General features: G+C 34.6%; 3 protein-coding genes across 13 annotated transcripts; 1 reads left to right on the plus strand and 2 right to left on the minus strand.

The window, feature by feature from the left end:
* Positions 1–779: 779 nt before the first annotated feature.
* LOC110810925 (AT hook motif-containing protein) lies at positions 780–5,266 on the minus strand. Of its 7 annotated transcripts, XM_088218586.1 has the most exons (6): positions 5,139–5,266; positions 4,934–5,019; positions 4,694–4,733; positions 4,423–4,484; positions 1,388–2,518; positions 780–1,303 (listed from the first exon to the last, which is right to left on the minus strand). In XM_088218586.1, exons 5-6 carry the CDS (start codon positions 2,462–2,464, stop codon positions 1,163–1,165), a joined length of 1,218 nt encoding a protein of 405 aa, XP_088074712.1. In that variant the 5' UTR covers positions 2,465–2,518; positions 4,423–4,484; positions 4,694–4,733; positions 4,934–5,019; positions 5,139–5,266; the 3' UTR covers positions 780–1,162. The 7 variants fall into 7 exon arrangements, with proteins under 7 accessions (XP_088074712.1, XP_088074714.1, XP_088074709.1 ...); XM_088218588.1 differs by lacking the exon at positions 4,423–4,484; XM_088218583.1 differs by having other exon boundaries at positions 4,934–5,248.
* Positions 5,267–12,175: 6,909 nt separating this feature from the next.
* Positions 12,176–17,001, minus strand: LOC110810974 (Rho GTPase-activating protein). Of its 4 annotated transcripts, none has more exons than XR_002539058.2 (6): positions 16,608–17,000; positions 14,488–15,190; positions 14,163–14,400; positions 13,076–13,138; positions 12,824–12,994; positions 12,176–12,448 (listed from the first exon to the last, which is right to left on the minus strand). XR_002539058.2 is itself a non-coding variant. In XM_022037307.2 (6 exons), the coding sequence occupies exons 1-5, from the start codon at positions 16,933–16,935 to the stop codon at positions 12,941–12,943; spliced, it is 1,386 nt and encodes a 461-aa protein (XP_021892999.1). In that variant the 5' UTR covers positions 16,936–17,001; the 3' UTR covers positions 12,176–12,448; positions 12,936–12,940. The 4 variants fall into 4 exon arrangements, 2 of the variants coding, with proteins under 2 accessions (XP_021892999.1, XP_021892998.1); XR_015818641.1 differs by having other exon boundaries at positions 12,176–12,651; XM_022037307.2 differs by having other exon boundaries at positions 12,936–12,994; positions 16,608–17,001.
* A 1,151-nt stretch (positions 17,002–18,152) lies between these two features.
* Positions 18,153–21,331, plus strand: LOC110810935 (1-acyl-sn-glycerol-3-phosphate acyltransferase-like). 2 transcript variants are annotated; one of them, XM_022037255.2, is made up of 7 exons: positions 18,153–18,292; positions 18,415–18,660; positions 19,094–19,472; positions 19,728–19,877; positions 20,035–20,133; positions 20,213–20,305; positions 20,845–21,205. In XM_022037255.2, the coding sequence occupies exons 3-7, from the start codon at positions 19,149–19,151 to the stop codon at positions 21,115–21,117; spliced, it is 939 nt and encodes a 312-aa protein (XP_021892947.1). In that variant the 5' UTR covers positions 18,153–18,292; positions 18,415–18,660; positions 19,094–19,148; the 3' UTR covers positions 21,118–21,205. The 2 variants fall into 2 exon arrangements, with proteins under 2 accessions (XP_021892947.1, XP_021892946.1); XM_022037254.2 differs by adding an exon at positions 21,314–21,331 and having other exon boundaries at positions 18,217–18,660; positions 20,845–21,123.
* The last annotated feature ends 341 nt before the right edge of the window (positions 21,332–21,672 follow it).

The following is a 21,672-nucleotide window of genomic DNA, read 5'->3' on the forward strand; positions in this document are numbered from 1 at the left end:
TTTATCCTCCAGAATTATATATATATATATATATAATATGAGCTGCACATTACATTGAGGACATATCTCACAGTATTTGACTCCGTAAACTCTTGAAACAAGGAGATATATATATATATATATATATATAATATGAGCTGCACATTACATTGAGGACATATCTCACAGTATTTGACTCCGTAAACTCTTGAAAGAGTAAGGAGATATACCACTTAAAGGCAAAGGTCATTTGTGTGGAAATTATCCTACTCTTAAGGGTGGATATGTCTGGTTTATGTCTAGCTTATTTTTGTTGAAAAGAGCTTCTGTTTCTGACTCAATTTGAGAGCTGACTGAAAACATGAATCAGGCCACTTATGCCCGTTTTGATTTGATTTTTACTTTGTTCTAAGTTAGTTAATTTTTGGTGATACATTTTATGTTGCTTTTGATATATATACGCTTGTATATAATTGCAACATAATTTTTCAAAAAAATATATATATTTGACCTCTTCTGCAAGAAATTTCAAAATTATGAGTAGAGATATCAATATGAAAAATCAAACGTATCAAAGAAGTACATGAAAAATAAAACAAAAATTTACTGAATGGGATAAAAAATTAGGATAAATTACAGTTACTCCAAATCTAGTGAATTTTATACTATAACTTGATTCGTCATTTTTGTTTTCAAACTTATTTGTTTCTGAAGAACATCTTCTTGGACTTCTAAATACTAACATGTAAAAATTCTAGATTAAATATATTAAAATTACAAAAAAAGAAAAAGAAAACCCATTAGAAAGAAAAAAGCAAACATTTTTATGTAAACCAACCAGAGAAACCCATAGAAACTAAATTGTTACAGACAATTCCATAGGCAAGATAAATGCCCTGGTGAATTGCACCATTCAACCGAATCCTATATAAACCCTGAGGTATCTGAACATTAAAGTCAGCATATCTATTCAACAAGATGTTCCTTCACTCTTGACCAATTTATAAAACTGAAAGGTAAAATCCAACCTAACTTTTCTCCTAAATCTGTAATATGCTAAACATCTTCAGAAACCTTTACCTATTTTAACATCATAACATACATCAACTAATTCTTCCCACCCTTTGCCTATTATATCATCACAAACCACCACAGAATATCGCATCTCTTCCAGCTTATTAGTTCAGACACTTGCAGCCTGGAGAGGTTTATTTTCAAACAGACTTCCTTCCTTTTCACTCTCAGTTTCAGGATTTGGAGAAATTCTAGCCTCAGCCGCCTCAGCTCCAGATGCCTGTGTCTCTATCATATTTTCCTGTACAGCCTGGACAAGATGTAGGATGTTATTAAACGCTAGATATGGCAGATTAATGGAGAGTTCTAGTATTCTAGTTAAGATTTGTTTTACCTGCAGAAGCTCGGTCATCTTGCCAGTTCTGTAGTTTTCCAAAGGTTTGGGCATGGATACAGAGTGGTCCATCTGTACAGCTTGCAGGGGCTCAATAGAGAGAGCTTGATCCTCAGTCTGAGTCTCTACTGACTGTGAGGGGGATTGAATTCTCTTCATGACTTCAGTAAGCAGTTTTTCAAAAGGCATGCCAGGCAAGTTCCTTGGTTTGTCTTCTGACTCGGGCAGCTCTTCTGTTAGGAACTGCTTAAAGACACCAGCTTCAGTTTGCATCCCTCCAGGTATGGTCTGATGAGAGCTTGCAGGTTGAGATGGAAGCACTTGGCTTTCTTCTGTTAGGACCTGGTTCGTGGGTGTTGAACCGTTTGTATCTGATACCTGTTTGCCTTTAAAGGTTGTCAAATGATGAGCTTGACTTCCAACTTGAGATGGCTGGTTCACGGCTGGTCCCCCATTTGATAAATTAACAGGCTTGAGCACGACGGGCACCACATTGCCTCTTGGTATCACAGGCTTAGCGGTTTCGACAGGTCCTGAAGTCACCTGTCTGGCTTTTACGCGAGCCATCTGGTTTGCCGGTTGTGATTCACCAAATAGGTGAGCAAATCCATTTCTTGAATCTCTGGATCGAGAGCCTTGGACCTGAGCAAAATTTTCTGCTGGAAATGGAACATGATTTCTTCTGATCATTCGGACATGTGGAGCTACATCATTATCTGCTGAAACAGGAACGTAATGTCCAGGCTTGAAGACAACACCCCGTAACATGGTTTCAGAGGGGCCAACCCTGACGCTGAGTAAATATCCAGCATCAAATGCCGCCTCAATAACACCATGAACTGGCTGACCCATCATGATATCATTTCCTTCACCAATTGGCTCCGCTTGACGGGGCTGATTTCTGTTTGCTCCTTCAGCTCCGGGTGGTGCACAAGCATTTACTCCATCTCTGGGGACATGATCATTCTCTCCATGATTTAGGTTTGGTCTCGGATACTTGCGTGGACGACCACGCTTCCGCCTGGCTGGTACACTAGCTGAAGCATCTGAGTTATTCCCTTGGTTGTCTGGGTTCATTTTTGGTTTTATGACAAAGTATCTCGTTTCTAAAAGAACCCTTTTTTGCCCCACCTGTACTAAATATGTAAAGGGTGTCAAGCATACATAAGCAAACTAATGCCAACATATAACATTTGAGCACTATATTGAAGATATAAACAGAAAGCTCTTGTGTCATACAATAAAATATTAAGAAAAAATGCAGTGAGACTACAGGACTTCAGACACAGAGATAATCGGCACCTTGTTATACAGATGTATAAGCAATTTGGTTGGCAATAATAGCCCCTCAATTTTAATAAAGCATTGAACTCCCTACTGATGTTATTTTTTCTCCTGTTCAGGAGGGACAATCTAGTAACCAAGATTAGAAAAAAGGTTAACAAACCATGCACTATCATACAACAAAATTCATCGAACATGGTAGCAAGCTTAGAGATTACACAACTGACTCATCACTCAAAAGTACTAGCTAACTGGTGCTTGAGCCACAAACACATCTCATGACACCCAAGGCACCACCAACGTGGGATGCTGGGCTTCCCAATACATATGATGAAGATAGCCCACTTATAAGGAAGTAGTGATAGAAAACAAATAAATAGATATTCCCCAAACATAGAAGTGATTTAAGGTACTTAGTATCAATGGGGAAATAAGAGAAAAAATATCTTGAAATAGCTATACCTAATACATTGAAAACTGCTTAGTCATTTTTGGCGTATGGTGTTATAGACTCAAAATTCAAGGCCCCAAAAGTTAGATGAGCATTTTATTTTACCAAACACCAATGGTAACACAACAAAACTTCAACATCTTGTTCTATGTATCATGAAGAAAGAGCTTTCTAGACCTTGAAAATTTGCAATTGAAAAACTAATTACTCAGACTCAGAATTAAAAGTTTCATTACAAAGTAGAGCTTCTCTTTTTCCTTCTGAAGGTCCATAATTGAGACAATATTCTAAGAAGTGGTGATAGATGCCTAGGGGTGACTTTCAAGCAGAAAAAGAGTACTCTGGATCTAAACAACCAGTCTTTATGAAGCTTTGAGGCAAATGTTGTGAGACCGGGAGCAACCAAGAACATGTAAATATGTCCAGAGACTAGATGGAAGTACATCACGCAAACTACTCTAATAACATCAAGCTTTTTATTGTCTCAGGCAACCTCATTAAGTATTCTTTTCAATGAAGCTAACTGTAGAGGAAAAGCAATGCATCAGAAGGAAAGATTGATAAACCAATAGCATATAGATAGAATTGATTATTAGACTGTTAGTTTCAAGGCACTTTTCCTATTGCAAGCATAATGCCTGGGGCCAATAAGAGCGTCAATATATAAGTGAATCAATTTACAAAGCCACCAATTTAATTTTTAACACTCAATATCCCATAAAAAAAAATGGTCGTGGTCAATTTATTATTTGGTAGATGAGTAGTTGAATGAAAGAAAGACAACTGGCTAAAACAATTAGAAACTACTATGTTGCCAAAAACACATTGTAAGACCAATAGCACATATCAGAAAAGGTAGGGGAACATCTTCCAAATTTGAATTTTTATAGACACAAACAAACACGTATTCTTCACTGAACATAAATTTCTTGATAAAGCCCAACAATGAAAACAAATTTCATTACAAATAAACTAATACAATTGTAAAACCTTACTACATATGCCGTTGCTTCAATGCAAGCCCACTCATTGTTACTTCTATATATAATAGCCGGTGACATCTCAACTTCAAAAATACATAAAACCATGGATAGCACACAAATATTATTCTACATTTTGTGATTAATTACTATAAAGGGACACGCTTTGAAATTTGTTACTAAACTAAAGAAAACCATGACTAGTAGCCTGGTTAGTTACTCCTTTCCCTCTTTCGTGAGAGGATAAGGCTTAAGAGTGACAATAAGCAATGCATATTTATCCTACCAAAAGTACAAAGAGAAGTAATTAAAGCAATAACCCTTCTATGGCGGCTGAATCTACGCAATCCAGAAAAGCTAATGTAGGAATGAAAACTGGCCCCTGCACATCAAATGATCCACAAACTGAATTTCTAAAAGTTAAGAAGCAGTTTATATTGAAATAACAAAAAACAAATTAAAAACAGTCAGAAAAGTCAGATGTAAAGACATTGATGTGTATATCGAAACAAATTAAAACACCAGATTACATTCAAGCAAACTAACACTTCTATGTACTAGTTATCAGTCAGAAAAGTACAACCAACCCACCTTTCAACGTAAACGCAATGATGGCACCAAAAAAAAACACCTGCAGAAACAAAACCCATGACTACAAAGTAAAAAATAAAAATAAGAAAAGAATCCAACATTTCATATTCTAAGCTCATAACTCAGTCAACACTACTAAGTACTAAGAATACCCGTTTGGTTGCTAGGAACAAGCATAGACCTTGAAAGAAAATTAGAAAAAAGAACCCACCAAAAAACAGTCAACAAAATTCTTATTACCTCAGCAACTCGAATAAGAAACCAAAATTTTGGTACCCACAATCAAACTCGCTGACAATTCCACATGCAGAAACCTAGAAAGTTGTCTTTTTTATCCAAGCAAGACGAGAAATAAGTAAACCGCTGAAGCAAAGAACAGTGAGTACTTATTTATGGAAGACGAAAAACGAAAAGCTAGGGATTATTTATGAAAAAACTTTTTCACCCTTTTTTCTAGTTCTAGGGCTTGTGTTTTTCAATCCTGCTTGGCATTTTCACATCGGAGAGGGAAACAAAAAAATCGATTTTTTTTTTTTCTTTTTTTTTTTTTTTGGCTTTCAGAAACTCCATTTGTTGTCTTTATATTTTGTTTTGTCCAAGACGAAACATCCAAGATATGCTCTATCTGGTGTTAGGCTGTATGAACTAATAGAAGACAAACAAATAGTAAACTGCCACGTGTAATAACCATACCCGCGGTGACCCATGGTTGGCGGTCTTACATTAAGAGTGCAGGTACAGGATAGTGTATGAGAAGTGCAAGTGGATGAGGTGGGGTCCAGCTGTTGAACTGGAATACATCACCAAATAAAATTCATAATTGAATTAGGAAGGTAAATTATTATTTTATAATTTTTTAGATAATAATAGTCAACCATATTGCATTTATTTCTTAGGGTCTAATTAAAAATAATAATTTTGTCCATGCATTTTATTTAAAATTTTATATCTGTTTTTATTGAAATTATCATGAAGATTTATTTTGAAAATAATAAATATTAAAATAGCATACTTTAGATTTTATCAAAATCAACAAATCCGAATATTTCTAAATAATTTCGCACAAAAAAATATATTTATTTATTTCAAAACATAATATTATGGTACTAACATACCAAAAAAAAAATTAAAATTTATAGGTATAACAACTGTAAATAGGAGGAAATTTATAGTACCTTATTTGGAAGTACATCACTAAATTTGAGTATTTTTCTATATTTTTTTTTATTTTAATTGTTGGTAATTATTATTTTATTATTAATTTAATTATTTTTTGTTACTTTATTTGTTATCATTTATTTATCTTTGATTTTAAATACTAAGAATTTAAGAAATTGTTGTGAAAGAAAAAAGTATCTCAAACTTATTTCAATGCTAAATTCATTTCTTATACAATTATAACATAACATAAATAATTTTTAAACGATAACAATTTATAGAAATGTCATACTAATTCATATTTTACAATTTTTTAAAAATGAATAAATATATTAAATATTAAATTAAGCAATAGTAAATTTGATTATTTCTCTTAACGTCTCCTCGTCAAAATGCAAATCGAATCCATTAAATTTATGCATATGCACTATCATTCTTCTCTTTGATGATTAACTTGGAACCTGAGTTATTAAAGGCTAACTTGGTACTATTGTATTATGTCTACTCACCCTCAAGAACATGGCCATGAAGTACTTGAAGTCTCAACATCATTTTAGGGTATGGTAAAATGTTCAAATTTTTAAAAATTAAGATCTAAAAAATATATATATAACTAATACTCCATCTTCACTAATGCTCTTCATCTTTAGAAACCAAACTTTTAATAAAAAATAATAAAAGAGAAAATTAGAGAATAGAAGTGAAAGAATTAGTACTTTAAATTTTTAAATTGAAATTTTGATATTTTTCTATGGGATGTTTAAATCTATAAAATTATGATCAAAACTAATTTACATGCATTAGGTATATAGAGAATAAACCAAACAAGCAAATTAAATGTTTGAAATAAATAAAAAAAAAAAAGTCAGCAATTAAATCATAATAAAAAAGATATTATCGATCAAACAATAACAAATGCTAAACTTTGTAAAGTAATTTGATAATTTACCTTCAATTTTTTATCTGTCATACGTTCTTCTTGCTCATCCCCCTAACCAAATCCACCCGCATTAGGATTATTCGTTAATAGTTGGAAAGTCTCAAGTCTGATTTTGACCGGGTGGGGGGAGAGTAAATAAAAATGAAGCAGAAAAACTCATATTCCAAATAAACAAATTCAAACTTGAAAAAATATCTTTCTATTCTATTTAACTCATCACTCTTAATCTAATTGAATTTACTCAGCAGATGGTATAATGTGTCTTACTTTTACTAGATTAAATCTAAATAAATAAGATCTTAAGTCCCATGATAACATTCCCTTCCATAATTTTGAAGAGACTGCCAGTAGAGACTAATAAGTCTTGCAATGTCTTCACTTTTTGAAGTTAGGCATTGTTGTGGTCCAAGAACATATATTAAAGAAATAATTTCCTCTTAAGGTGAGAAAAAGACCTTGATTTGATTCAATAATTTCAACATGTCTTCTTCTATTACAAAGCATACTTAAATAGAAATTCAAGGAACATGGAATAGAAATAATACCAAGGAAATGAAATAACTACTTGAAACTACTTAAAACTGCTTGGAACTGTTTGTGTTCTGATCCATGTGCATAACTGTTTGTCAGTTACTTATTGATACTTAGGATTTGGTTTTTGTTTTCTTGGGACTTTCTGATTGTATCATTACTCCCCCATTTAGAAGAAACCTTGTCCTCAAGGTTCATATTAGGAAATTGTTCTCAGAGGAGCGCAGTTGTTTCCCATGTAACATCTTCAATGGGTAAGTGACGCCATTTAACCAAGCTTTCTTCTGTAAATCTAGAGCCGCTTTTAATCCACCATGTCTCGATGATGTATTCAGGATGTAGGAGGATGTCACCATCAACACTAGTAGGAGGCAAGTCTGTTGTTGGAGTGGTGACATAGCCAATTTTTCTTCAAAGCATAGAGACATGAAAAATAGGTTGGATGAGATGATGCAAGAATTTGTAACTTGTAGGCCAGGGGTCCAATGCGTTGAATAATCTAATAGGGACCAAAGAAACTGCATGCTAATTTTTGGGATGTCCGCTTAAATACAGTGTGCTGGCAATATGGTTGTAGTTTAAGAAACACGTAATTACCCTCTTGAAATTCAATGTCACGTCGTTTAGTTGGACAGTTGTTGCATACGGTTGATAGCCATCTGTAAGTTAGTTTGGAGTTGCTTCAATAGCGCATCTCTGTCAGTTAACTATATATCAACCTCATTTACTAGGGTAGTGTTTGTCTGATAGTGAGGGATAGTAGGTGGTGGATGACCATAAACTTCTTGAAAATGGATCATCTTGATGGATGAATGGAATGAAGTATTGTACCAATATTCCACCCAGGGTAGTAGAGTGGTTCAGGTACGAGGTATCTGATGGCATGGGCACTAGAGATATTGTTCAAGACTCCTATTGTGAACTTCTGACTGTCTATCAGTTTGCGAATGATAATGTTGAGTTGAGTGCCGGAGAGCTTGAAAAATTCTTGCCAAAAATGGGATCACAATCGTTGACTATTAAACAAGGCATGCCATGTAATTTGACAATGGTGTCTACAAATTTTTCAGCAACTATCTTGATAGTATAAGAATAGTCAAGTGCAACAAAGTGAGGGGCTTTACTAAGGCAGTCCACCACCACCAAAATTATACTTTTTGCCATGTGACAGAGGTAGCTCTTCGATGAAATCCATAGCTACCTCCCCCAAAATATGATTAGGAACGAGTAATTTTTGTAAAAGTTCTACAGGAGATAGTGTATCCAACTTGGCCTTTTGACAAAATTTCACAAGCAACTATAGAGTCTCTATTGGATTAATACATGGATGGCCAATAGAACTGTTGGCAAAGTCTCTAGAAAGTGGGTTGAACCCCTGAATGTCCCCACTAGGTGAATTATGAAATTCACTTAATAGTTGCATGATGTCCGATTAAAGAGGTATAACAACTCAGTTCTTGAAATAGATGAGTCCTTCTTTCATACTATAAGGATTACCCGAATTTTCTGTAGCAAGCTTGTCAACTTGTAGCAAATATGGATGCATGATAATAACACCGCGAATATTGTCTCATAGGGAAGTCTGCGAAATCCATAAAGCATCTAGAGTTGAACTACCCTATTTTCGTGAAAGTGCATCTGCAACAGAATTTTTTGTACGAGGCTTGTAGTGAATTTTATAATCATATCCAAACAACTTTGAAACCCATTTCTATTATTCTGGTGTAGAGATTTTTTGTTCAAGTAAATACTTCATGTTGCGTTGATCAGTCTGTATGTAGAACTTGTGTCCTAACAAATAAGGTCGCCACTACTTAACTGCTACAATGATAGCAAACATTTCTTTGGCATATGTAGACCAAGCTTGCTTAGAGAACCCAAGTGTTCGACTCATATATGCAATAGGCTAGCCATTTTAAGAGAGAACTGCTCCAATTCCTTCACCTGAAACATCAGTTTCAATGATAAATGAAATGGTGAAGTTAGGTAAAGTCAATGTTGGTGCAGACGACAAAACTAGTTTGAACTGTTCGAAAGCATTTTCAACTTTTTCTGACCATTTAAACTGACCATTCTTCAATAAATTAATAAGGGAACAAGCCAAAATTCTATAATTTCGGACAAATTTCCTATAATAGCCCGTTAGTCCAAGGAACCCTTGTAATTCAGTGATATTGATGGGACATGGCCAGGCAACCATTGCTTGAATTTTATTCTGGCCTACTTTCACACCTTGTGGAGTAATGATGTGGCCTAAGTGCTACAATTCATGTTGCTCAAATACACATTTTTTTCTTTTTAACAAAGAACTGATGTTATCTAAGTATCTCCAAAGCATGTCATACATGATCAAGATGCAAAGCAAAGTTAGTACTGTGAATTAAAATGTCATCATCAAAGAAAACTAACACAAACTTAAGTAAGTAGGGTTGGAATATGCTGTTCATGATGGCCTGAAAGGTTGATGGTGATTTACAAAGTCCAAATGGCATGACTAAATACTCATAGTGTTCATTATGTGTTCTGAAAGTTATTTTGTGAATATTTTGTGAATGCACTCTAACTTGGTAATATCAAATCGAACTTGGTAAAATATTGGACTCCATGTAGTTCATTCAACATATCTTCAACAGTGGGAATTGGAAATCGATCCTTAACTGCATTTAAATTGAGAGTTCAGTAATATGTACAAAACTATCAAGTGCCGTCTTTTTTCCTTACTAACAAGACTGGTGATGAAAAAGGGCTGTTACTTGGTCTAATCAATCCAGAATCAAGCATTTTATTGACATGCTTCTCAATTTCTATTTTTTGAAAGAGTACATACCGGTAAGGCCGTACATTGACTGGTTTGATACTTTCACAAAGGTTGATATAATGATCAATTTTTCTGATTGGCAGTAGGCCTTCTAGTTCTTAAAAAATATCAACAAAGTCATTCAAAATTTTCTGCAATGCCGCCTGTACAAGAGTCTGGTCAGGTTCTTTGTCCTTGGTCATGCAGATGGCCAAAAGTGAATGCCTCTGCTGACATCCCAACCAATGGTTTTGAAAGGGATCCACTGTAATGTGGGAGAACCAACTCCACAAAGTTGTCATTACCGACCCTGCCACTGGAATTTTACGATCATCTTCTTCTAATCACACAATAGACCGCAATTTTGATAATCATTGCACTTCTAACACAAGGTCAAGGTCAATCAACAGTAAAGCATACAATGTAAGGTGAAAATGAATACCTTGCAGACCGAAGGACACATTTTCGAACCGTCCGTTGTGCTTCATCGGAGTGTCGTTTGCTACTCTGACCAGAAAATGATCTGTTGGCACCACCAGTAATCACAGAAGATTGGCAACTCGTTCACTGACAAAGTAATGGGTAGAGTCGCTATCAATGAGAACCATGACTTCAAAATGTCCAATGGTTGTAGTCAGACGCATGTTCTGGGCCGTTGGCCATCCAGTTAAAGCATGTAAGGAAATCTCAGGTTCATCTTTTTCCCCATGGTCAACTTCCTCCACTCCGCCCTCTAACAACATTAATTGAGGCTTATGGCAACAATGGTCAGGCACAAACCATCCGCTACAATTGAAACATAAACTTTATACGTGCTGCTTCTCTATTTCTTCCCACGAAATACGTTTTCTAGTAGCGATCAGGGAAGCAACGTTTGGAGGAGATGAAGTGGTTAGGATTTGCAGGACCGGTTCGATTGAATAGTGCCCAAGCCGAGTGGACCGGTGTTGCCGGTCTAGCTACTATTCCCTCATTCGGGCCAGACTAATGGCCTCTTTTAAGGTGTTGGATCTGAACATTCTTATATCTTCCGAGATGTCAGGCTTAAGCCCACCCATGAAAGTGCCAACGAGAGCCTTTTGAGTCTACCCGCAGACCTGATTACCCAATCTTTCAAATTCTTTCTGATACTCGCGGAGTGGGCCAACTTGTCGGATCCTAGATAGGGCGTCATCAAAATCTTCACACTCAATAGGTCCAAACCGAGCCCACATTTCATCAACAAACCCGACCCAATCGATCACCCTTCCTTCTTCCTTCAGCATTCACCGCAACCACTGTCACCACTTGTTGGCCTCTCCTTCCAAGTGGAACGCTGCTAGCGATACTTTGAGTTCCTCTGCAATATTCTGGAACTCGAAAAATTGCTCCACTCAATTGAGTTATTCTGTAGGATCTGCAACTACATATGTGAGAAAATCAAGCTTAGTTAGTCGGGACTCCAACAGCGGTCGAGATTCATCAGGCCTTTTAATGTCGCCTTTGTTGTGTGGCCGAATCGGGTCAAGACGACCTGTCAGATGACTGCTCGACCCTTCTTTGCTCATGGCCAACGAGTCAGTCATTTGACGAAGAATATCCTCAATCAAATGGAGCTTGTCGGCCATTCTGGCCTCCATCCGACTGAAGCTATCTTGAAGACCTCCTACACTAGCTTCTAAAATTCTCGATTCTCTCTTTGTTAGTAGCCATAGGGACTGCTTTGTTACCAATTGTTATGGTCCTAGTCAAAACATATATTAAAGAAATAATTTTCTCTTAAAGTGAGAATAAGACCTTAATTTGATTCAATAATTTTAACATGTCTTCTTCTATTACAAAACATGCTTAAATAGAAATTAAGAATAACTGTTTTTCTACTATTCAAGGAACATAAAATAGAAATAATACAAAAAAAAAATAAAAGAACTACTTGGAACTGCTTGGAACCGTTTTGTGTTCTGATCCATGTGCACAACTATTTGTCGTTTACTTATTAATATTTAGGATTTGGTTTTTGTTTTCTTTGGGACTTTTTGATTGTATCAGGCATATATTAATAAATCAAACTTTGAGATACTAATACTATAATATTCTCATTTGATCAAAAATATGTGAGCATCATGTGCTTAATCATGAAATAGTTGTTCTATGGCTACCCATTCTTCTTGGTAACGAGAGAGAATTGGGATGGAAAAGAGTACAAAGAATGTTTTAAAAGACAGTAGTTTGGACCTAAAAGACATGACAAAAAAATACACCTTGCTTCTAGTGGCATCTGGGTCCAGCACTTGCTTGTCATCCTCAAAAATTATTGTGATTTTCAACCAAGACGGAAGCAATGGGAAAGCTGAAGAGAAAGAGAAAGAGGAATCAGCAAAGGTTGATGATGAAGACTCATTCACATTTTAATAGTGCCAAACTCAAGTTTAGTCATGCCAGGCTCGGGCTTGGCTGTGACAGATCAAGTTAAACACAGCCTAGTGGGTTAGCAACTTCACCCCAGCCTGACCCAGTCAGCATATCTTAAAAATGTAACCGCCACCACCTTTTCTGCCAGAAACATTAACATCTATTTTAAAATTTGATAAGCCAAAAAAAAATCTGATTCGGAATTTGCTTTTACTTGTTCATGATACAAGAAAAATGCAGCACTAGATCCCCTCATCCGCAAATTTTCACCATTTAAGTTTTCATAAGAAGCTACTAAACCAAAGTAAATTACCTGGTAATTTTAGATGAATGGTTGAAAAGCTTGTAAAACAAACAAATAGAAGGAAAATTGGATCACCAACTAGAAGAATGGAACAAACATAATGAAGATCGTCAGACTTCACCCATTTCACTTCTTTGTATTCTTTTTCTTTTTTGACTTTCCAAACTTTCCTCCACTGTCCTGTTAACAAATGATATATATATATATATAAGTCAGAAAAAGAACAAACCAGAAACATCAGGTAATATGTTTATATCTCACCTTCTTGTATTGTCTATATGCTATTTGACCTGTTAACTCCTGCCCATTTTTGGTGACATAAACCTGCGCACATATTAAACACAAGATGTTGAGTGGAGGTGAAATTGGCAAGGAGACAAATGAGGAAATAGTTTGTTTTTCAAAAAAAACCCCCTCCCCCTTAGCTGAACTCCTCACAAGTGATAGGGCTCACTATGGCTTTTGCTTTGTTCCTTTTTCCTTTTACTTTTTTCTTCTTTCCAAAGAGGTTTAGGGGAGCGATAGGAGGTGGAGTTAGAATTTATAGCTGGGATCAGCAAAAGCAAACAAAAATAATGATTAAAAAATTCAAAATTTTCCGGGTCAAAACGGTTGTCTACTATGATCAATGAAATTAAATTTAGTATTTATTACTACTAGTAGAGCCATAACTACAAAAATTATAAGGTCAAAATTATTTTTCAAAAATAAATGGGATATATCACCCCAACCCCAACACGAACAATAGTCCCTGGGTAAGGGCTGGGTGGAAAAGAACTACTGAACATCCGAATTTGAACCTCGTTTAAGCGAATTTTAACAAATGGAATGCATGATGTCATTCCTTATGAAAACACAATGGAAACCCAAGATTGACTTAGACTGACAAATTTGAAATCAACCATTACCAGGTTTTCAAAAATTTTCATTGAGCTTAAGTTGTGTATAATATGGAATATAGATGGGAATACAATATAAATAAAAATAAAAATTTAAACGAAAATATTGTTCTAATTTCATCAATTCCATTCCCAATTCAAGTTATTACTTTTTTGTCAAGTGAGAATATAAGTCTATCATTCTGAAACTAAATATGTAAGTAAAACTAATTCAATATGCATCAATCATGTAAATTATGATTATTTTCTAAATATTAAATAAATTAAGTTTAAGAATTGAATTATACTAAAAGAAGCTTAAACCAAAAGTAAAATTGTTGCTAATATTACCTAGTGAAGTTCCTGAAAGTCTCATCTATAGGCTATAAAAGTCTAATATGGAAATTGTATGAGAATTCAAGGAAATAAGAGAATTCAAGTTATATAGATTATAGTTTTCCAAAACATACCTTCCTACCCTCTGGGGATGTATACCAACTACCAGCAGATTGACCTTGGGCTTGAACTCGCCTTCTGCCAGCATCTTTTGGAATGGCCGTATTTTTTTTGGGGTCCACCCAACCTTCAGAAGGCAAATTTTCTTCAGTCTGCAATTGTTTTGATTTGTTTTTCCTCCCTGAACTTTGCTTGCCAATAATCTTTTGAGTTCCTCCTCGTTTAGAAGCTTCTTTATTGCTAAATTGACTCCTGGGATGGCAATGAGTACATACGATGCAATATGTAAGAGATATACGATCTACATGACAAACACCAGAAGGAAGGTATATCTCTTACACGTAATCAATAACTGATGCACTAGCTTGCTCCCCTTTGTTAACAGTGCCAAGTGGGAAGAAGTTGGGCAGACGTCTACGGACTAATCTTTGGATCCTTGGATCATTGTGGAAAAAGTATTTGTGTGCTGAAGGAAGAGGTTCAGCAAAATCCCAGCACTGCTCATAGTTCTGCGAGGTATTGGTACTTTGATGGAAACTTTTATCTTCTATTGAACTTCTCTTACTCGGGTTTTCTTGAGTTACATCATTATTCTTCACAGAATGGAAGTATTCTTCACAAACATCATCCAGAGCAGGTGTTGAGATATGATAACTGTTTGGGCGGAAATTTTTCCATAAATCATCAATCCGAGGCATACCAACTGATTCTTTTTTCTTTTTGCTATTCGTACTAGGTTCTTGGCCATTTGATGATAGATCATTTCTATCAGCACCTCTGCATGCATCTTCACTAACAGAAGGATCATCAGAATCAGAATCAAGTAACTGGAACCTTCGAAGAGGACTTACAGTCAACTTTGGGAAAATTGATCTGGAGTGGATAGTCCCGAGCCCGTCAGAAACCGGAGCATCCAAAGGCTGCGCCCTTTTCCTCACATTCCACTGGCTTGTCGATTGACTGGTTAAAACTCCATGTCCATGTAATGATACCTTTGAACTACCACATACAGAATTGTATTGTGTTGATGTAGGAGCATTGGCTGACAGCAGAGAAAATTAAACATCAATCTAGGTATATACTTGACAGTGTACATAAATGAAGCAATGAATATGACCCAATCAGTAACTTGAGTTTAGTTAAGTTCATTCTTCAATCCACCTTAATTTAACCATCATAAATGAACCTCAAAGTAAAATGAAACGACGGTTGTATTCTGTTCTATGTCTATCAACCAGAAACCAGAAAATATGTCTATTCATATTTCAGTAAGCAGCTGCAATTGTTGGGAATATAATAAAACAAACTCCGACCAAATAGACGCTTTTTTACAGATAATATGCTGTGGTCTAATAACGGATAGGATTACCACCAACACAATTTCCCTCCAGTAATGATGCAGAAGTGATAATAAAAATCGTAAGGTAAACAATAATATCTCCAAAAAGCATTTGACTTGGGATTTGTATGGAACAAGTCAATTCCACAAAAATTTGTGTGGAATTCATTCATAGATCTTGTAAACATGGAAGTTCAAGGTAAACCGAATTTTAACAGGAAATCAAATAATTCATTTCAATTCTATTAAATCTAATGAAATGTGTAAATAAATTATGTGGTGTAAAAGAAAACAATAAACCGTAAACAGCTCTTTTGAACTATAAACAAACAATAAAAATGGTACTAGACAAAAAATGCACTACAAAGGATGCATTGAATTCCACAAAATATTCCACAAAACGTTCCAAACATAAAAATCCATTTACAAATCAATTCATTTGAAGGGTGAATAAATTACACTACTCACTTGTTCCAAACATTAATACTGAAACTAAGTGCGGACAGCAAAAACCAGTTGTAATAACAAAAATATACAACCAATGACACTCTCATGATTTAGCACTAAGCTCAAGCCGTAGGTCTCTAAGAGCTTCTCCAAAGTGAGTTTGCCTAATAGATTTCAGCTAGCTGCCTAATAAGTTGCTCTGCTACTCAGACCCAAGCATTTAGACCTCAACTTCGTTTCAACAAAAGACCCAGACAAACTTATTAGGTACCTGGTTTATACCCACCTAGGAGTCTAACCCATTGCAGACAACCAAATTTTCACAACAATTAAAACCCAGAGAAAAGACAAACCTTGGAATCTAGAAATAGCTTCTATTTCAAAAGCAATAGCATGCTATATAATTGTGTTAAAAACATTTTTTTTTACACCCTATGTTCACGAGTTAGGCAATTCTTTAAGACGTTAACCACTTATAAAACTCCATCTTTATCATGCTCGAGTCCATTCAGCTTTTTAGGGTTTCTTCGTTACAAGGCAAAATCAAAACTCGCCAATCTTTAATCACTCAATTTGACAACAGCAATTGCAACCCTAAAAGGCAACACTCAGAAAACCCATTTTAAGATCAAAACACAAAACATCCGTAGTTGAATAATTAAACAATATTCACCTCCACGCAGCCCTTCCTGTGAAGAGAACTCCTCAATGTCGTCATCACCGCCGTTCGTACGACTCAACGGCTCTGATTCCCTATTGCTCGTAGAAGATTTTTCGATGTTTAGACCTCTCTTTAATCGTTTGAATACCTGTCTTGATGGGTAAGTTTCGGGTTCCGGATCCGAATCAGCGACCTGGGGTCCGAGATCCTCGCCGTCTCGGGTTGTATGCAGACCCGAAGAATCAGGAGATGTGAAGGGAGGGAGATTGTTTATGGTAGGTGTTCGAAACTCCGATTCATCGTCAAGATCAATGCCGAGAGAGAAAGATGGAGCATCCATATCAGACGTGAAGAGGATTGAAAGATTTGGCGCGCAGAGGAGTGTTTTTGTTTTTTGAGCGGTCGTCCCTGTTTTTATTTTAAATGCTTAATTTGTTTATGTTTTTTTAATGAAAAAGCTTAAAATTAGTTTAAAATAATAATTTGACTAATCAATTAAATTAATGACAATATTTAGTTGGTTAAAATTATTATTTTAAGGTACTTCTTAAGGTTTTCAAACACGATTTAATTAATTTCATTATTTTTATCATAAAATTAAATGATTCGAAACAAATTAAAAAATGTTAAAAATAAAATTATAATAAATATTAATGACATAAATTTGTAATTATTTATTTTATTAGCGTACTATGTCAATAGAATTAATATTGTTAATCAAATAATTAACTAAAAATCTTAAAAGTAAATATGAATTAAAATCTTAACTATTAATTGTTCGAACAATTAGTAAGTAAGGATGCATTTAGTTCACATATTATTGGGTTAAAGCTAAACTTATAATCTACAATTATCTTATAAGTGTATATATAATTATATATATAGTACTAATAAATGTTTATATGTATATATAATACTAGTGTCATAACACATGCTGCTTGTGATTTTTTTTTTATTTGTTGATATATATATATATATATAATTAATATAATTATATTAAAAATATCATAGTTTATAATTAAAGTAAAATATTATATACATAACCATTTTTTGTGAGCATTTTTGAGGGATACCTACTACATTATATGTATACATAGTTAAAACAAAAATCATAAGGTAAACATTATTTATAATTGTTTTTTAAAAGTCAAAATAAATACCCTCAATAATTAAAATAGTTTGATTTAAGTATTAAATTATTAAATAATGGAAATAATTAAACTAATTATGAAAATAATCAATTTTTTTTTTATGATGTGACTTAATGTGTGAGGATCACACCTAGATATGTGTGTGTGTATATATATATATATATAAAAGATTATCCAAAGATGAAATAATATTACAAGAACCAATAAAATCTATAGATTTTCTAAATTTCATTTTGACATTGAAAACAAAAAGAGAAAGAACAAAAGACTCTTCCCAACCCCACAATGGGATTAAGACACTTGTCATTACCAAAACCCACCATTCACATTCATCAAACACACACCCAAAAGGAACAAACAAATATAATAAAACACCAAACAAAACCCTCCAAAAAACATGAATCACATTTCAATTCCCATATCTAATTTTACATACTTTTATTTATTTAAATTAAAAACCATGTCAATTCTTTTGTACTCTCCACATTATCGTCTCTTCGAGACAAGCTGCTTAGCGCCACAGTTTACCTCCTCTGTCTGTCTTTGGTTTGACGTTTCTTCTTCTTCTTCTTTCTCTCGTTCTTTCTCTCTTTATTTTCAAATTTTCTCCAGCTTTCTCTCCGATTCCGTGATTTGTCCCCCCGGTATTTTTCCTTGTAAAATTTCAGGAATACACGGAAAAAGAAGCCATATTTGGTAAGATTGGTAGGTGGGTATCAAAAAAACACGCAGATTATAGAAAACTAGATACACCAGTTGTTTTTGTTTGTTTACCAAGAAAATAAAGTGGACAACTTTACGGCTTACAAGCGAAGAGATAACGGATACGATGAATGAATTCTTCAAGACTTAGCTCGACCAAGTGGGCGTATCTTTTGTCGGTTTTCGTTTCAACCCAGAAGAGAAAACTTAAGGTTGTGGTTTATTTTACTCTTTCGAATGAATTCTTTTTTGTTTTCTGTCGGTTTCTCGGCAATCAAACACAGTGGCAATAGTTTTGATGGTTGATTAAATGTGTTTTTTTTTGTTGAGCCAGTTCTGATAAGAGTATGAAGAGTGGTAAATCGTTTGTTATTTTTGAAGTTTTGCTCGATTGACGTTTTGTTTTTCAATGGAGGAAATTCGTGTTGTTTTATCTTACGATTTAATTGAAGGAAGTGAAAGTTCTGTGATGTTACATTTCTCCAAATATATTATACGGAGTTGTCCGTATATACGTGACTTTTATGTGTGATTGATCCTGTTCAACTTCCTTTTCTTTCATTTTCCTGCGCTTTCTCAGCAATCAAACAACTTGTTTCTTTTCTTATTTCCTTCTACTAAATTGGGTGATTTGTTTTTCTTCAGGGTAATCTCTGTCTGACTTCAGTCAAACACTGCCAGCAATCCTGACCGCTGATTCATGGAGAACACCGGAAGTTATTCGTTTCTGCGTAGCAGGAGATTGGAGAGCTTCTTAAATACAAATGGAAATCCAACCGTGAAAGAAACCCCAAAAGCTTTGACCAAGAAAGAAGAAACAGAGCGAAGGGGTAAAGCCAAGGAGTATGTTGATGATGATGGATGGTTGATAGGGTTTGTATCTTGTGTTAGGATCATAACTTGTTTCCTAACAATGATGGTTACAACATTTATATGGGCACTGATTATGCTTGTGCTTATACCATGGCCTTATGAGAGAATTAAACAAGGAAATATCTATGGTCATGTAACTGGCAGATTGCTGGTAAGCTTTCATTTGGTTCAATTCTCCTTTAATTTGTTTGCATTCAATTGTTTCAAAAGTTGAAATTGATACGAAATGAATTCTCTTGGCTGGATGATTAGTATTATAAGAGGTTGTAGTTTCGACTCATGTTGTGTTTTGTCTAGGAGAATTGGTTTCTCTTGAATTCACGAGAAGAGTCTATCTCATTGATCATAATGAACTAAAACGAACAAAATGCAGCTAATGATCTAAATCCCAGAATCTTAATTGCAGATGTGGATTTTGGGGAATCCTATGAAGATTGAAGGTTCAGAATACTCAAATACCAAGGCTATATATATCAGTAATCATGCATCTCCTATTGACATCTTTCTCATAATGTGGTTGACACCCACCGGCACTGTCGGCATTGCAAAGAAAGAGGTATATAATTGGTTACTTAATATATATAGTTTTTATATATCTATTGTTTACTTATCAAATTCAATGCCAATAAGCTTTTTGATTCATATACGCTCTTTATAGTGCAAACAACTAAGCCTATGATGCACCAGTAATGTATAAGTTCCTTCTGATGCAGATTATATGGTACCCCCTATTTGGGCAGCTATATGTATTGGCTAATCATCTCAGGATAGATCGATCAAATCCTTCTGTTGCCATTCAATCTATGAAAGAGGTACCGTTTTGTTTCTCACATTGTCTCTTAGACCCTTTTGGCCATTTTCTTAATATGTTGTGCTTCAAGACATGTTTAGGCAGTTAAAGCTGTTCTCAAGAATAAACTGTCCCTAATTATCTTCCCGGAGGGTACCAGATCGAAAAATGGGCGTTTGCTCCCTTTTAAGAAGGTAATGTTCATACCTTGTCTGCACTCTTTCGAATTCATAACATGTATATTAGTACGTATCAGGATGGATTTTGAGATTTTTTGGCTTCTCTTTAAACTTCAGTGTACGAGCATTAGTTTTAGGTACTAATTGTTAGTATTGTAGTTTTTCTTGATGTTTTACGAGATTAAACACCCGCAAGTATGGTTTTTTTCTTGAGTTATTGTATGTTTGTGTGTATATACTTATCCTTAATACCATGATAAGTAATGGTTTGTGACATTTCTGTATGTATAGTTGACATGATAACTAATCATTTGATCTGGGTGATAGACCATGAGTTACAGTATATGTAATGACTAAAATTTCTGCTTTACTCTCTTCTTGTGCCTAATAATCAAGTGACTGACTTTGGAAGATCCTGTTTCTGATCATAAAAATTGATCAAATACAGGGGAGAATCTCATTCTCCAATCAGTCCTATTACTATCTAGTTTCTTATCATTGTTTTTGCCTTAACCCGAAGCAATTTTGATCTGTTTTCTGGTTTTTCAATGTAGGGTTTCATTCATTTAGCACTGCAATCTCGTCTTCCTATAGTTCCGATGGTCCTAACCGGAACCCATCTAGCTTGGAGGAAAGGTAGCCTCCACGTCAGGCCTGCACCGATAACTGTTAAGTATCTTCCTCCTATAAACACCGATAATTGGACAGCAGACAAGATCGACGACTACATAAAAATGGTACATGACATATATGTGGAGAACCTCCCAGAGCCTCAAAAACCACTTGGGTTAGACAGTTCAAGAATGATGAACAAGATTGTTGATTGATCTTGGGTAGGTTTATAAATTAAAACCAATTTATACTCTCTAACTCATGAACTTTAACCTTAATTCATTTCAAAGATTTGGTATTTAATGGTTTGATCTTTAAATTGTTTGTCTTTTTTATTGGGTCATTTTCAAGATTCCTGTTCTGGTGAGGCTTGATTTTAAATGAATGATTCTCACATGGTTGTGTGTTTAGGGGCAGGAAGGTGTGGGGGAAGATGGGACAGAACAATCTCACCTGCTCCACCCTTGACAAGAACAGATTATCTGACTTATAAAATGTTTTTTTTTTTTTTGTATAACTTCTTAACTAGTTTAACAAATGACTGACTTCGGTTTTTATAATATAATTTTAATTTTTTTATTTTTTTAAGTTTAATAATAATACTGATAAGTAATTTTTTTTATTCATATCAAATATCGCGTGATTAATTTCGTATTTAAGCAATATTATGTATTAACATTATTAATAAAAATGTCACATTAATATATATTGAATATATAACATATTTTGATTGAGTTAATATCTATATAAAATATTATATGATTGTCCAC

The sequence above is a fragment of the Carica papaya genome, chromosome 4 (assembly GCF_054855325.1).
Source record: "Carica papaya isolate Zhongbai chromosome 4, ASM5485532v1, whole genome shotgun sequence".
NCBI lineage: Eukaryota > Viridiplantae > Streptophyta > Magnoliopsida > Brassicales > Caricaceae > Carica > Carica papaya.